The sequence below is a fragment of the Podarcis liolepis genome (assembly GCF_965112155.1).
Source record: "Podarcis liolepis genome assembly, chromosome: 4".
NCBI classification, from domain to species: domain Eukaryota; kingdom Metazoa; phylum Chordata; class Lepidosauria; order Squamata; family Lacertidae; genus Podarcis; species Podarcis liolepis.
In genome coordinates this window covers 39,133,977-39,148,783 of record NC_139558.1, presented here as the reverse complement: position 1 = coordinate 39,148,783, position 14,807 = coordinate 39,133,977, and the positions used below count along the sequence as shown (strand labels likewise).

The 14,807-nt window shown below is 37.7% G+C and overlaps 1 protein-coding gene across 4 annotated transcripts in view; it reads right to left on the bottom strand.

Moving 5' to 3' along the window:
* WWC3 (WWC family member 3) overlaps positions 1-14,807 on the bottom strand; it is a 59,771-nt gene that overhangs the window by 23,283 nt on the left and 21,681 nt on the right. For all 4 annotated transcript variants that reach the window (XM_083501824.1, XM_083501826.1, XM_083501823.1 and 1 more), the window contains exons 4-12: positions 12,489-12,565; positions 9,980-10,059; positions 9,486-9,615; positions 7,449-7,598; positions 6,944-6,967; positions 6,157-6,227; positions 3,814-4,056; positions 2,983-3,072; positions 1,387-1,961 (exon numbers count right to left, since the gene is read on the bottom strand). In XM_083501824.1, coding sequence (XP_083357950.1) covers positions 1,387-1,961; positions 2,983-3,072; positions 3,814-4,056; positions 6,157-6,227; positions 6,944-6,967; positions 7,449-7,598; positions 9,486-9,615; positions 9,980-10,059; positions 12,489-12,565 — 1,440 coding nt within the window. The remainder of the gene's footprint in view (positions 1-1,386; positions 1,962-2,982; positions 3,073-3,813; positions 4,057-6,156; positions 6,228-6,943; positions 6,968-7,448; positions 7,599-9,485; positions 9,616-9,979; positions 10,060-12,488; positions 12,566-14,807) is intronic.

Below are 14,807 nucleotides of genomic sequence, written 5' to 3'. Positions count from 1 at the left end.
AACTAGAAAATAGGATTGCGTGCTTAAAGTGGACCACAAAAGGATGAATCAGGATGATAGTTGACCAGCATGTGTGAAATATTTTTACTATGAGATGCAGCAGCGAAGGTCATAGAAGAGGCAATAACCTGGATGTGCACAGAAGACTTGGAATCAAAGATGCAGACTTGGAACTGAGGAGTAAAATCCACATGTATTCCACATGTACTCATGTGGAAATATTAGGCCCTGCATTTATTACATACAATTTTATTCAGCTCTAGAAATAATGCAATATTGAAAAGAATATAGGGAAGACCTACAACAGGCAAGACTTGGAAGAGATTTTAGAAAGTACAGTGGTACCTCGGGTTACATACGCTTCAGGTTACATACGCTTCAGGTTACAGACTCCGCTAACCCAAAAATAGTTCCTCGGGTTAAGAACTTTGCTTCAGGATGAGAACAGAAATCGTGCTCCGGCGGCGCGGCAGCAGTGGGAGGCCCCCATTAGCTAAAGTGGTGCTTCAGGTTAAGAACAGTTTCAGGTTAAGAAAAGATCTCCGGAACGAATTAAGTACGTAACCAGAGGTACCACTGTATTCAGTTGAATGCACTTGAAAACTGTGCGTCTTGAAATAACCTGGCAAGCAAAGTTTCCACTTGCAGAAAGGTTTCTAATTGAACACTATTATAAAAAGTCCAATTTTTGTACTAATACCAACATGCAATGAAATACTGTGCGAGACTTGCATGTGTGATCCTGCACTCAACCCTGGTTTACCTCTTCAGTCAAACACAGCTTTAATTTTATTTGGATTTGGGCTGCTATTCACTTTGTTGTGAAGAAGAAAGACCCTAATTACATTAAAAACACTTTGAAAAACCATTCTTTCAAGATCTGAAAGACAAGACATGACAGAAGTTTTTTGAGGATGACTTTGGTAGGTATTCTGCATCATGGCCAGCCCACTTGTGGTCCTCTCTTCCAGTACATGAATCAGGAAGATTTGAAACTGTCAAATTCATAACAAGGCACCATAAAGTAAAAATAAATTGTTGCTGTGAAGACCAAGCAACAACAATTTGCCTTCCTCCAAACTTATTACCATAATTCCATGTTAATTAACAAGCTTTATAGCAGGAACACTAACTGATCAGATTTCACTAATACTTTTTCCCCCATATTCATAGAGAAAAACACAAATTAGTTACAGCAAAATAAAGGGCATTTTTGAGATTGCTGTAGAAATATATTCACAAACCACCTAGGCAATTGAATTAGTTTCATTAATTCCTGCCACTGCAGTTATTTAAACTTACGAAACTTATTTATGGCATAAGCATATCATGCATTTTAGGGTTTTGAGAATCAAAAAAACAAAATGTTGAAAGCCAAAAGCTTACCTCCAGAGGTTGGAACATTTGTCAGTTGCAGTCCTGCTTCTCGAAGTCCTTCACTGCTTGTAGAATATTCAAGAGCTTTGGATGAAACAGTTTCTTGTGCTTTGTCTTCACCCAAAATAGAGGCCTGAGCTCTGAGCATTTCTAAGGCACCTGTTCCCATCATTTCCTCATATCCTTCTGACCGCTGGGCCAATGGAGAATCCCGAGAAGGAGGTAGGAAGGGGGTATCCAGGGGGGAACTTGGTGGCGATAGTGAGGACAAAGAAGACCGCGAGGACAGAGATGCTAAAGATAAAGGTGTGTCCAATGATCTCCTTTGCTTACTGCAGCTAGAATGTCCAACAGTTTCAATATACTGTACATCTTTACTGTGAGAATCAACAGGAACTGGGTCATATCGCATAAGCTGCCCATACTCTGTAGCACTGTCCGATTTCTCATATTGAGGAACACCATAGATGTCTGTGAAGCTGACAGAACTGAGAGAGCCCCTGCTGGACGCCAAAGATCCACGGCTGGATGCCAATGACCCCCGACTACTTCCAGATGATATTGTTAGAGTGCTGGCAGACAAGCTACAAGACAAAAATGCATTTGTAAATGTCTGAACAAATGCTAAACACAATGGGTTTGTTCAGACAGCCCTTGGTACACAAGCTCCTTTGTTCCTGGCCTCCCACACCTCTCTTTCGTAGCAAGCCATCCTTTGCCATTACATCTGCAATAGCAACCTATGGTTTGTGTTTGAGCCCTCCCGCCACCCCATATACATTTTTCCTGCTTGAAATGCTAGTTGCATGGCAAGTGCAAACCAAGCGTCCCAATTTGAATAGAATGACAAAGTTCAGTAGTTCCAAGCTGAAAGAAGTAGAGTGTCTTAGGGTAGGACTGAACATATAAGCCTGAAGTTTGATTTAACATGCAAACTGAGGCAATGGAATCCGTATTGTTTTCTCAGATTTATTTTCAACTGTATTCATTTCTTCACTTTCTGTTACTCTCAGATTGGTTTCTTAACAGGATCTCTGTTATAAAAAGTTACCAGAACTTATCCAGTTCTTCCAATATCTGTCATCAATTTCCCACAAGAAAGTCAGTCTTTTTTAAGTTTCAAAGTCTGTAACTAAGTAAAGTCTGGTCCAAAATTGAATGCCTGTATTTCTTAATAAATGCTTACAATAGGAAAAAAATATTATTGCTTTTGATTTAATTAGTTGGCAGAGGAGAAATATTAATCAGTTACATATAATCATCAGTCATCGTCGTCTTCTAATCAAATAATACAGCTAACCCTCAAGATTTAGAAAATTGGCCAACAGCCTACCAAGTTTGTATCATTACTATGTCAATCTGTATTTTGAAACTTAAGAGTGCTTTCTGCATTTTTGGAGTTAAAAATAAAATAATATTCCTAATCTACTGAAATGGCCATGAAGCAATATGCTAGCAGTATATAGCTAAAGGTAAAGGTAACCTGTTCAGTCTCATTTATAGTATGAGACTATGAGACTATATCTAGGTCAATTTTACTTTTTTGGAAAGCCAACTGTCATGATTTGCCATAAACACAAGAATCAATTTCTCTGAAGAACTAACCTCTTCAACTGCGAGCATAAATAGGATGTTAAACGAGTTGCTTCTTCCAACTGCATAAGCAGACAGTTCTTCTTTTCTTGTAACAGTATCCTGTAATAGAATAAACTAGTATTTTTACTTTGCAATGACAGTAAAAATAAAAAAGCCAAGTTCTATTTAATGACAGATAAAATATTAGCTTGACAGATAAAATACTAGCAGGCAAGCAAACAATAACTGCAACTGGTATTACTCACGTAGTATTTACCTCTATAGTTGAATTAAAGGTAAAGGGACCCCTGGCCATTAGGTCCAGTCGTGACAGACTCTGGAGTTGCGCGCTCATCTCGCTCTATAGGCCGAGGGAGCCGGCGTTTGTCCGCAGACAGCTTCCGGGTCATGTGGCCAGCATGACTAAGCCGCTTCTGGCAAACCAGAGCAGCACACAGACACGCTGTTTACCTTCCCGCTGGAGCGGTACCTATTTATCTACTTGCACTATGACGTGCTTTCAAACTGCTAGGTTGACAGGAGCAGGGACCGAGCAATGAGAGCTCACCCCGTCACGGGGATTCGAACCGCCGACCTTCTGATAGGCAAGTCCTAGGGTCTGTGGTTTAACCCACAGCACCAACCACATCCCTGCATAGTTGAATTAGACTGGTACTATGTCAGTTAGTTAAACCAGCTCTGGAGACTTAGGAAAATATGGCATAGCAAATAAGAGCTAAGTAGGATTTGTTAAGAAGTACAAGTATCCACTATTTTAGTATAGCCTCCTAACTTCATTACTATTCCAATGTGTCTGTTATATACCCCATAGCATCTAACAAAATAATTAAATCTTTAAACCTTTCGGCTGCACCATGAGAAGAAGTGGCCCGAGCCTGCTGAATTTCATCCTCCAACCTCCTCTTTTCCTCCTCTAAACGATCCATGTCTTCCGGGGACCTCTGCTGCTGGCTTATGACCTGCAGTTCTTGTAGGAGAGCTTCTTTCTCTTTGATGAGCTGAAGATGGTCTCTGTCCGCTTCTACCATCCCTGGCCAAGACTCATGATCATGCAGAGCCAACTGTTGCTGGATACTGAAAACCCTTCATTACAAAGGACCACCAAGAAATTACTAACTTACAGAAGAAGAAAAAGCAAGGAAAATCTCTACAGTATAGTTATGAAAGTCCTTAAAATATACACCACACATGTATCATCTGCTATCATAAGCTTCTGGAAAACCCAGGATAACTTTGAAGAATACTGTTCCATATACTTGCATGCATTATGTGCTCCTGGTTAAAAAGCACTCTCATAACTTTACTACTGGAGGATCATCTATATCAATCCTTCCAAAGCAGCTTCAAAAGTATGCATTACTGCAAATTCCACTTCTTTGCAGTAGGCTCTTTGTCTTTTAATACCGTATGTGTTCATAAAAATATTCTTACTTTGGAATCTTCTGAAAAAATGTTATTATTTTGACAGAAAGAAATGTAAAATCAGGGGAAATGTTTGCATCTATCATCCACAAAAATATTTGTTACGTATCCCACAAAAAAGACTTGCGAACATGAATTTGTACTATCATGGTGCAGGGGAAAAAAGAGGAAAAACACCAAAATTGAATTTCTATTATCCTGAGTGACATTTTCCATCAGGAAAGTTGTCTGAAGACTAACTACATCCCAAAACGGAAAATGAAATGTAACACAATTTTGAACTCAAAACAAAAAACAGTAAAATTTAGTTTCAAGACTACCACCTCAGTTAAGTACATCAGGACTTCATTCAAATTAATAATATTTGCTGTAATAAATAAATGCATTTGTTTAGAACTACTAAAATGACCATGGGACAGAACACCTAAGAAAACACACACTGGTATTACTCAGCTTACTATCTACTACTGAAAAAAAACTTTATCCTTGGTATACTAAATAATTAAGTCTATTATTTTAGATTCCTTGACATTGCTTACAGTAAAGGACAATAAATACTGCATGAATTCTTAGCATGGTCTCTAATGAAAAAGCACACACACACAAATTTCTATTTTGTGGAAGAATTTTCTCAGCTCCAATGGTGACACATATACTTTGCTTTCTCATCACTTTGGACAAACAGGAGCCTGACGAAAGTATTTTTAATGTACTGCAACATGTTAATTTAGTAGCTTGTAGATTTAAACCAAACGCAGCACATTCCTACACCCACACTGTGTAGCTGCAATAGATGTTTCATTAGCAAAGTGAGGTTGAACACAGAAATATTTTGTGGAGACAAAAGCCGTACAGAAATGCCAGCAAGCTAAGGGGAAGGAATGCATGATAAATGAAGAATGTGACCACAGAGATAACTGGTAGAAGCAAATGTGCTCTGAGTTCTTACCTAAACATGGTTTTAAATACAATTACTATATATTTGATACAAAAAGCTACAGCTTTTCTGAAAAGGAGAGATTTATGTACTAATTCCAATTATTATTTTATTGCATGCCTACAATAAATGATCTCGGTCCAATTTTTAGAGGTGTTTCCCACTTTTACATGGTGTTTCCTGTGATCTCCTGCCCAAGCAACTAACTGGCTCCACGTCTATTTCAGCAACAGGTGATGTCAAGACAATTCCTTTTGTCCTGTGTTAGTCTACTGTGTTAAATCATTAAAAAACACGCAGTGCTTCTCCGATTTGCCAATCCTTGATGGGAAACACTAACACTAACATTTCATTAAACAACTATTCTTATACTTAGGCACAAAGTTGCAGGCACAAACTTTTAGATGTGACTTACATCTATATTCAATGGGTATGAAACTACTAATGATAATATTCAAGCCCCTTTTGAAAACCTGCCCCACTCTAGATGCTCCCTCTTATCTAGCTGACATGATCAGACCTAGAGGTCAACTAAATCACCTGGCAACTATAAGTGGTGTTGGAAATCAGTCATGTTAAGTGACCTTTGAACTAAATGAGGTTTATAACGAGGTTTATAAGCTAACAAACATAGGTTAATGAGCAACCTTTAACCAAACTTAATAATTACAGATGTGTGAATGTAACCCAGCGACTTAACGTTAAGCCATGGTTTAAAAAACCATAGTTTAGTTTCCTGTGAGAGCCAGACCACTGATTCATTTCAGAATTGAGCTCCAGCTGGTTAGCACTGGTGACCAACATTGCAGGTTATGCATACTTACTTCTTTCTGGCCTCTTCATATTGCCAGCTCAATTTTATTTTGTCAGCACGTCTTTTGTCATCAAATCCAAACTTTTGAAAGGCAAGAAAAATGACAAAATTAGCATTGCATTAGAAAATAGTAACACTGTGAGGAGAAATGTAACTTCAACATCATCACCTAACCAGGAGTGCTTACTGGGACAGAGCAGGGCAGGGCAGTGGCAAAGTCAGGGCTGCACAGCAGCACCAATGGAACCAATTCAACACTCTTGCATGGCACCCAACCTTAACATTGTCACCCTGCACCGATAAGCAAAACAGCACTGACTCACTGTACCAGCCACTTCTGTCCCAAATCTAGTCCAAAACTATTTTGAAGCTATTATCATTTTGTTCATGATACAGTATCTTGGATCCCAAGTATAAATGGCTATAGTTATTTACTATATCTAATCTAGGACACTGAATTCATGCTAAACTATGTTTAAAATACCATATAAACTTTTAGAAAAAATACATAGTTTGCTACAGAATGACATTTTCTTTATAATATCAAAACTCAGAGTGCAAACCTATGCCAATGTACATAGGTTCTCAATGCCCCATTCTCAGTAATTTCAATTAAATTAATGACTACACAGGCAACTGTTAGACTTCATATTTAACTTCTTTGTTTGAGGCTCTAGAGCTTTCTCAAGTAAAGATTGTTTCTGTGATTGATTCAAAATTCTATGAGCACAAAAGGAATTTAATTCTTACATAATATGATTGCTTCTTAAATCAAGCAATTCAGCCATTATACATACCATGCTGGAGATAGTTGCCCATTCCTGCAACAAAGAAAAAATAATAGACAGAAAATATACTTTGGAACAAACACAGAAAAATGGTAGAAATTACATATGCTATGTAGAGTGAAAAAATGTATGCAAGGTTTAAATAGCTAATGCAAATCTCAACCAGAAAAATAGATTCTAGTTTAATGCCTTAATGAAATGCAATATGTTAAGAGATTTCTTCAATTTAGTTGGATTTGCTAAACAGTCTCACTAACCTATAAAGTGGAAATCAACAGTATAGTTTAGAACAGTGCTACGTTATTATATTATATTATATTACATTATTCAACCCCATTCTTTTGCTTCAATAAAAGGTAAAAAGCCCATAATGCAATTATATGCATTGTGTGTTTTGATTAAATCCTCTTTTGAACTGAATTGGGAAACTATATTTAAATACTGTCACTATGCAGTACAACCAAAGTTACTGCTTTTTCAGAGCAAACATATTTAAATAAAAATATTTGCATACCTCTCCAATGATATCAGTTTGAGAACAAGCATCAGAGTAATGTTGAGGTAAACTGGAGTCACTAAGTGGGCTAGAATTATGATGAAGATCCTGCAGAGATTCTGTAATACAACAGCTATTCCTGAATCCATCTGTCAGCTTGGCCAGACTCTTATAAAAAGAACATTAAGGAAAGCATCTTATAAAAGAATCTATTTGTAGTTTAATCATCCTTTTTAAAACAAGTCACTAATAGCCCATGGATTTCTGTTACTAGTTTACGACAGGAAAGATCACCATATAGAATGGAATCAGGACTTGCATAGAAAGCTTTTTTTAAATGAGCTTATCTATACAAAAATATAAGTTTAACGTGATGCATATAGCAACAGGAAAACATTGTAAAATGCATGTAGTCTAGACAGACTTAAATAATAGCTAGTATTAAGTAGTCCTCAAGACTGTGTACTCAGATCTTAGCTTGAAGCAGCTGCCATCCAGGAGGGCAGATCAGAATGGCAGGCAGTAGTGTTCAACAGATACCTCAGTAGAACTATACCTCAGTAGAACTATTTGTTGTCAAGCAAACAGAAGGGATAATTCATAAACAATTCTGAGAGTTACCTCAGTAGAACAGATACCTCAGTAGAACTATTTGTTGTCAAGCAAACAGAAGGGATAATTCATTAAACAATTCTGAGAGTTAACCCAAAAATGATTTCACTGGAAAACCAGTCTAAGCAGCTAGTGAAAGGCTCCCAACACAATATAAACCCAACATTTAGCAAAGTATCACTTACAGTTCAGTTTAGTTACATCCATTTATTGCAACTCTCTAGCTATTCCTCTTTTTTTTACCATAACAATATAATATTTTCAAAATAAAATCTCATACACTAACAATTTGAGTATATAGAGGACTTGATTCCTGACAGGCCACAAAAACAAATTCTCAAGTAATTTGAATTCTTCTTTAAAGTTTCCTTATAAAAATGATATTTTTCCACATCAATAACATCATTTTAGTCACCATACCCTATTTAGGCCTGACTAACTTTTCCTGTCCTTTTACCTATATATGGACCAACTGTCAACAAATTTTCCATCAGATCAGTTTTCCAACGCCTACACAAAAATGAGTCATGCTCATCTAATCCAAGACCATCAACTAAAAAGGGGGTGTTAAGGTAAGTATTTCCTTCTTCTGGAAATAACCCCATCCCTGGCCATTTAAATTGTCTCTGAAGGCAACCTTGAGTGTTTTAATGGAACATAGATACATAAATAAATGACTTCCCATTGTGTCAAGTGATACTAGGTGCGATTGTTGCAAAATATAGGGCTGAGAAAAGCCAATGGTGCATTTTGGGATTCTACTAAAAGCCTGGGCACCTGAAAGCCTGTAGCCTTTCCTCCTGGATGTTTTTTGCTTCATTATAACTGGACCTTGTCTGTGAGAAGCATGTGTGATCTCAACATTAGTTTGTTACCCCCACCCCACCCCCCAATTTAACTTCCATATACAGTGGTACCTTGGGTTACATATGCTTCTGTTAACCCAGAAATAGTACCTCGGGTTAAGAACTTTGCTTCAGGATGAGAACAGAAATCGTGCTCCAGTGGCAGCAGCAGGAGGCCCCATTAGCTAAAGTGGTGCTTCAGGTTAAGAACGGTTTCAGGTTAAGAACAGACCTCCGGAACGAATTAAGTACTTAACCCGAGGTACCACTGTACAATACAAACACTGAAGAACAGGAGTCAGTTGAAGAGGAAACACTGATGTGATTAATCTTACGTTACGTTACGTTACGTTACGTTACGTTACGTTACGTTACGTTACGTTACGTTACGTTATGTTACAAGGAAATGGAACAAACTATAGACCTTTCATATTTCAAAACATGGTAACTCCTTAAATGATAAAAATGAGAAACACATTTCCACAAAATACATTACTGACCAACTATGTATGCACGAAGTAGTGTTCTGACTTGGTATAAATTCCCAGTCTTGTATAAGACAACAAATGTCATTATTAAGTAACTGACAGCTTCTTACCTGCATCAAGTCTTGCCTCTCTCTCTCACCCATACAAATAGCCTTCCTGATGCTTCGAAGCTCATTCATTATTGCTTGGGCTTCATCCAATTTGTAATTCATATGGGCATTTGACATCTTACGGTCAATCCTGTCATACAAACAAGTAGCAGAAAAGTTACCCATTTCTGGTAATATACAAAGTGAAATCAATCTTAATGCTCAAGGTGGGGGGAGGTGGGACTGGCCTTCTAGATAATGGCCAGAGAACAGAGAGTACAAGTGTCAAGTAAAGGGAGGGTTCCTACAGGGAACAATTCAGGAGGAGGAGCTTCCCAAATTAAACACTGTGTGTTCATTGTAACATTCTCACAGGAAATGTTAGAATTATTTGGAGAATTGTTGGTAAGCACAAACATCAACAAAGTACTATTATGAACAACATTCATAACTTTACTATCTACACCAGCAAGAATTAGGGCAAAAACACCCCATCCTGCTTCATTTGAACTCACTCTTGTAGTGTCTCTACGCCTCTCTCTTTGTACTGTAGTTCTTGCTTCATCTGGGTTAATTCCCGCTTCAACCTAGAAAGCTGGAGACCAAAAAAAAAGTTAAGAGAATAGTATGCACTGGAAACATACTACTACTGCTGCAATTGTTCCCTTCATGGTACTTTCTCCATTTCACTGGTTAAAGTGGGTTTCTAAATCCTAGTTTATTGGGATACCATTAATCAGAACCTCTGGTCCAGAAGTAATGGCTAATTGTAGTTTCCTAGTTTCCTTCTTCACTTTCACAAAGAGAAAAGCAAGTGAACACAGCTCATGCACATCCTAGCTTACCGCACAATCCTAACCAGGTCCACTCAGCAGTAAGTCCTACTGAATACAATGGCGCTTACTCCTAGGGAAGTGGGGTTAGGATTGCAACCTTATTAAGCCAGGAATTGATTTTAGAAAGGCAGCCATATTGGGCTACAGACATACCAACCTAATATTCCAGGTTGTTCAAGCATAAAGAAAAGTAACTGAGGACAAGAACTATGCATGTCGTTTTATCTATGTCTCTGTGTCTTCAGTTCTTTACTATATTCATAATCATGCTGTAAAAATGTTCCATGTATTTGATTCAATAGTTCCTTTAGTAGTTTATTTGTGGACAAAATCGTTCACCAAATGCCACTGAAACAGTGCATCCAAGTTACGCAGGCAATATAATGGCTCCATGCTTTCTGTTCCTGTGGCTCCCAAGTCAAATTTAAACTTTATTTGTGACATTTGTACTAATGTTTAATTAGGGTTTTCTAATCCCTAATTATAACATACATTCAGAAGGGAGGGAGAGAGTAGGAAAAGCTGCATCTTCTCCCCACTCTTCTCAATCGCAGAGTAGGAAAATTCAATCCTGCAGGAAAGGCACTTGCAAAGGACTGCCTGCAGCTAGGACAATTGAATGAGCTGAGTGAATGGAGAATTCAATCCTGCAAGGTGCTGCTTTGCAAATGCATTCCTGATGGGGTCTGCAGCCTTCCCACCAGATGTCACAAACCGTCCAAGCAGCCCAACCCAGGGCTGTCTGGACCCAACTCAGGTCAAGCCTTGATCCCTCTGAATCAGCCCAATTTGGTTTGGGGTTCAGGTTATGGCTAAATCCAGTGCACAGTCCTAGCTACTAAGCTGCAGTGATACCATGTTTGGTCCAAGTAGGAAAGCAAATAACAATTAAACAACTTGTCAAGTATGAAGCAAATGGGGAGGGCCAGGGCAAGTCACTATTTTTTGATATAACAGAATTGGCAAGATAATTGGAGAAGTTATGGTCTATTACATTGTGCTAAAGAAATTTCTACGTCTATAACTATGTGTTTATTTTGCTATAATTTTACCACTATAAATAGTAAAGAACTTAGGAAAACACCAACTGATCTCAGGAAGACTTCTTAAAAAGTTAACTTTTTCTATGTATACACACAGAACAAATACCCCTGATTAAGTTTTGTTTTTAGGACTGGTCACATAAAAAATAGCTAACTCAAATGCATCCACCCTTTAAAAAGATATATTTCATTATCTAGAGTGTTTGGAAACTTGATAACCATTCTCTCAATATAGGTGAATGAAAAGAACTTGCAATTTAGGAACATGTTTGTAGTGCTTAGCATTGCTTTGGAATAGCTATGATATATCATGTCAGTTTCAATCTATATTTTATTGCTTACTGTAAAGAGTTACGTGCAGCCTAAAGTATAAGCTCAGATACAATATACTACCTCCATTACTCAACTCAACTCAGCCCAATATGGGAGCATATCATATTGTTAATGGCAGCCAGAACATCTTCCATTTTGCTCCATCCCAATGCCCCTAGGGCAGTGATGGCCAAACTTGGTCCTCCAGCTGTTTTGGGACTACAACTCCCATCATCCCTAGCTAACAGGACCAGTGGTCAGGGATGATGGGAATTGTAGTCCCAAAACAGCTGGAGGGTTAAGTTTGCCCATCACTGCCCTAGGGTATTACAACTCAATAAGTAGTATGCAAAGCTGCCTCATACCAAATCAGACCATTGCTCAGTTCAGCAATTCTACTGCTGACTGGCAACAGCTCTCCAGTGTTTCAGACCGAACTAGGGATTTCCTTCTGCACAAAAGCATGCACTCTATCACTGAGCCATTGCCACTCCCTACCCTACCAATGAAGGTATCCGACTTTAATATACATGTGCTGCAATTAAGTAACTCACAGTGGTAGCTAACAAACATATCTCTCAATAAACATGATCTTCAAAATTTAGATAGAATTTGTGGTGTGATGATTGTGATTTCATTTTTTTTAAGAGAGCATATAACCCTTAAAAACAATAAAGAGTTGGGGTAGCTGCAGGGAGCTGGAGTCAAGGTTTCCACTAGAATTACTTCACTAAGGCAAAGCTGAAATGCAAAAACACAAAGAAAGCTTATAGAGTGAAGAAGAGGTGACACTGATTATTTTCAGCATGAAGTATTAGAAAAGGGTTACTCACTCTGTCACGCCTACTTGCTATTTCTGCTTTAATCTGACATGGGTCGTATTTGGTATTGGTTGAAAATCCAGAGAATGCTGAACAAACAGAAAATGTCTTAATTTTCAAAACACTAGAAGTAGTTCATTAAGTGCATTGTAAATGCTAGGCTAACTAAATGTTTAACAGCCAGATCTTATGCTTCACTTGTTCCACTTACTCCTCTGTAGCTAAAGTGGAAACAAGTTGTCTACCTGAAGACATCAATCAGTTCAACTAATACCAATGCATACCATTAATCAGGACAAGCAGTCTTATAGTCTATCCTACAAAGAAGTGGAAAGTTTAAAACACATAATCTTGTAACTTATATATGGGGGGGAACACACACCTGTATTTATTTTGAGTTATGCAAAAAACAGTTTAGAGGCAACAGATTTCTTATAAACACATTTAATGAAACCTAGTGAATTACCATTAACCATTTAACAAAATTCCCTTCAACAAGTTTTGTTTTGCTTTCAAGATCAATGCTTTCAAATACATTCTCTTTACCTGCCCCAAAATAATCTGCTTAATTGAATGCTAGGGACATGGATGAAAAAATGTAAAATTGTTTCTTTTGTGGTCATAGTTCTTATTGTCTGCTGGAAACAAAAGTACTAACCTACATATCATCCTACATACAGTAAATACAGGACATTGTATATACAACGTATATACAATGTATATAAATGTATATACATGACATTAAGTAATGGATGTTGACTGCCAACACAAAATATACCATGGGCATATGGTAATATCCCCTTTTGATTCATATTCTTCCTCTGGTAATACAGATTAAACAAAATGAATTATGTCTTGTACATTGTTATGCATATGTACGTATTTTTTCCACCATATTTTAATACTGTGTCTAAGGCACTAGTCGATACTCAGAATCCCCCTCTACAATTCTATGATAGTCTGACAGTAAAATACATTCTGCTTGCATTAAATTCATATTTTGGTAATATATAGTAGTTTTTGTGTATGCACTTTTATAATGAGCAGAATTCATCACAGGCATACTAGAATGTGGTCATTAGCCACAACCCCCCATAGGGATTCGTGAGGAGTGCTGTGTCACTTTAAAAAAAAAAAATCCACATTGAAAGTACTCTGGAAAAACTTCATAAAGTACAGTTCTGTTTTGTACACAGCTCAGCTTTATTAGTGCTATGTAGTTTCATTTTTATTCTATTTATTCTGTTTATAGGAAATTTTACATGGTGTGGTTGTTTTTATGTAAGCTGTGTTAAGAGATTTTGTTATACTGAGTGGTATAAACTGAATTAGTTTCTGATGAGTGGTTCAGTACTATCAGATAGAACTTATGGATTCTACTCACAAAGAAGAATTTCACTTGAACAATGGGACGAACCCCTCCCTCTCCCCTGCAACATCCTCTCAAAATCTACTCCAAAAGGTTAGGAAATCCACTGGAGCCATTTTGGAGGGGGGGGTGGAATGTTGCTTGTATGTTGCTGGATCCAACATTCTGAGTTTAGAGGACACAGTACTTGTGATTTTATCATATGAAGGCATTTAACGTGTGTTGGAATATATTTTTAGGAAACACCATAGAGTCATACCTCGGGTTGCGAACGTGATCTCTGCGGGAGGCACATTCGCAACCCACAGCGCTGTGTCTGTGCATACACTTGACGCAATTCGGCGCATGCGTGTGACATCATTTTGTGCCTCTGTGCGTGCGCCGAAACCCGGAAGTACCCCGTTCCAGTACTTCCAGGTTTGGCATGGTCCGTAACCTGAAAACACGCAACCTGCAGTGTTCGCAACCTGAGGTATGACTGTATTCTTTTATTGCAAAAGGTTTTAAATGATTTTGATACTGTACTTTCACATTGTTGGCACCTTAACACATAGGACAAGTAGGCAATGCAAATAGTAGTAGTAGTAGTAGTAATAATAATAATAATAATAATAATAATAATAATACACATAGCAGCTTTACCACATGAATATTAAGGGAAGAAGTCACTTTGCAATGAAATCCATCTCCTAAATAGCCATATGAACTGCTCCTGGATTAACACTAAACCTGGGCTCACCCAAACAAACTAGGGAGCATAGTTACACATGCCAATTAAAAAATGGGCCAAGGAAACTATATTATTTCATTGATATCTGCACACATAATTTGGATTGTACGCATTGTAACTGTTCTTCTACCTGAAAAACCTTCATTGCTAGATGAACTGTAATACTTCTGTTCCTGCAAAATCAAACACTGAGGCAACTGTATGCTATTTGTTTTTCATAGCACAAATTATA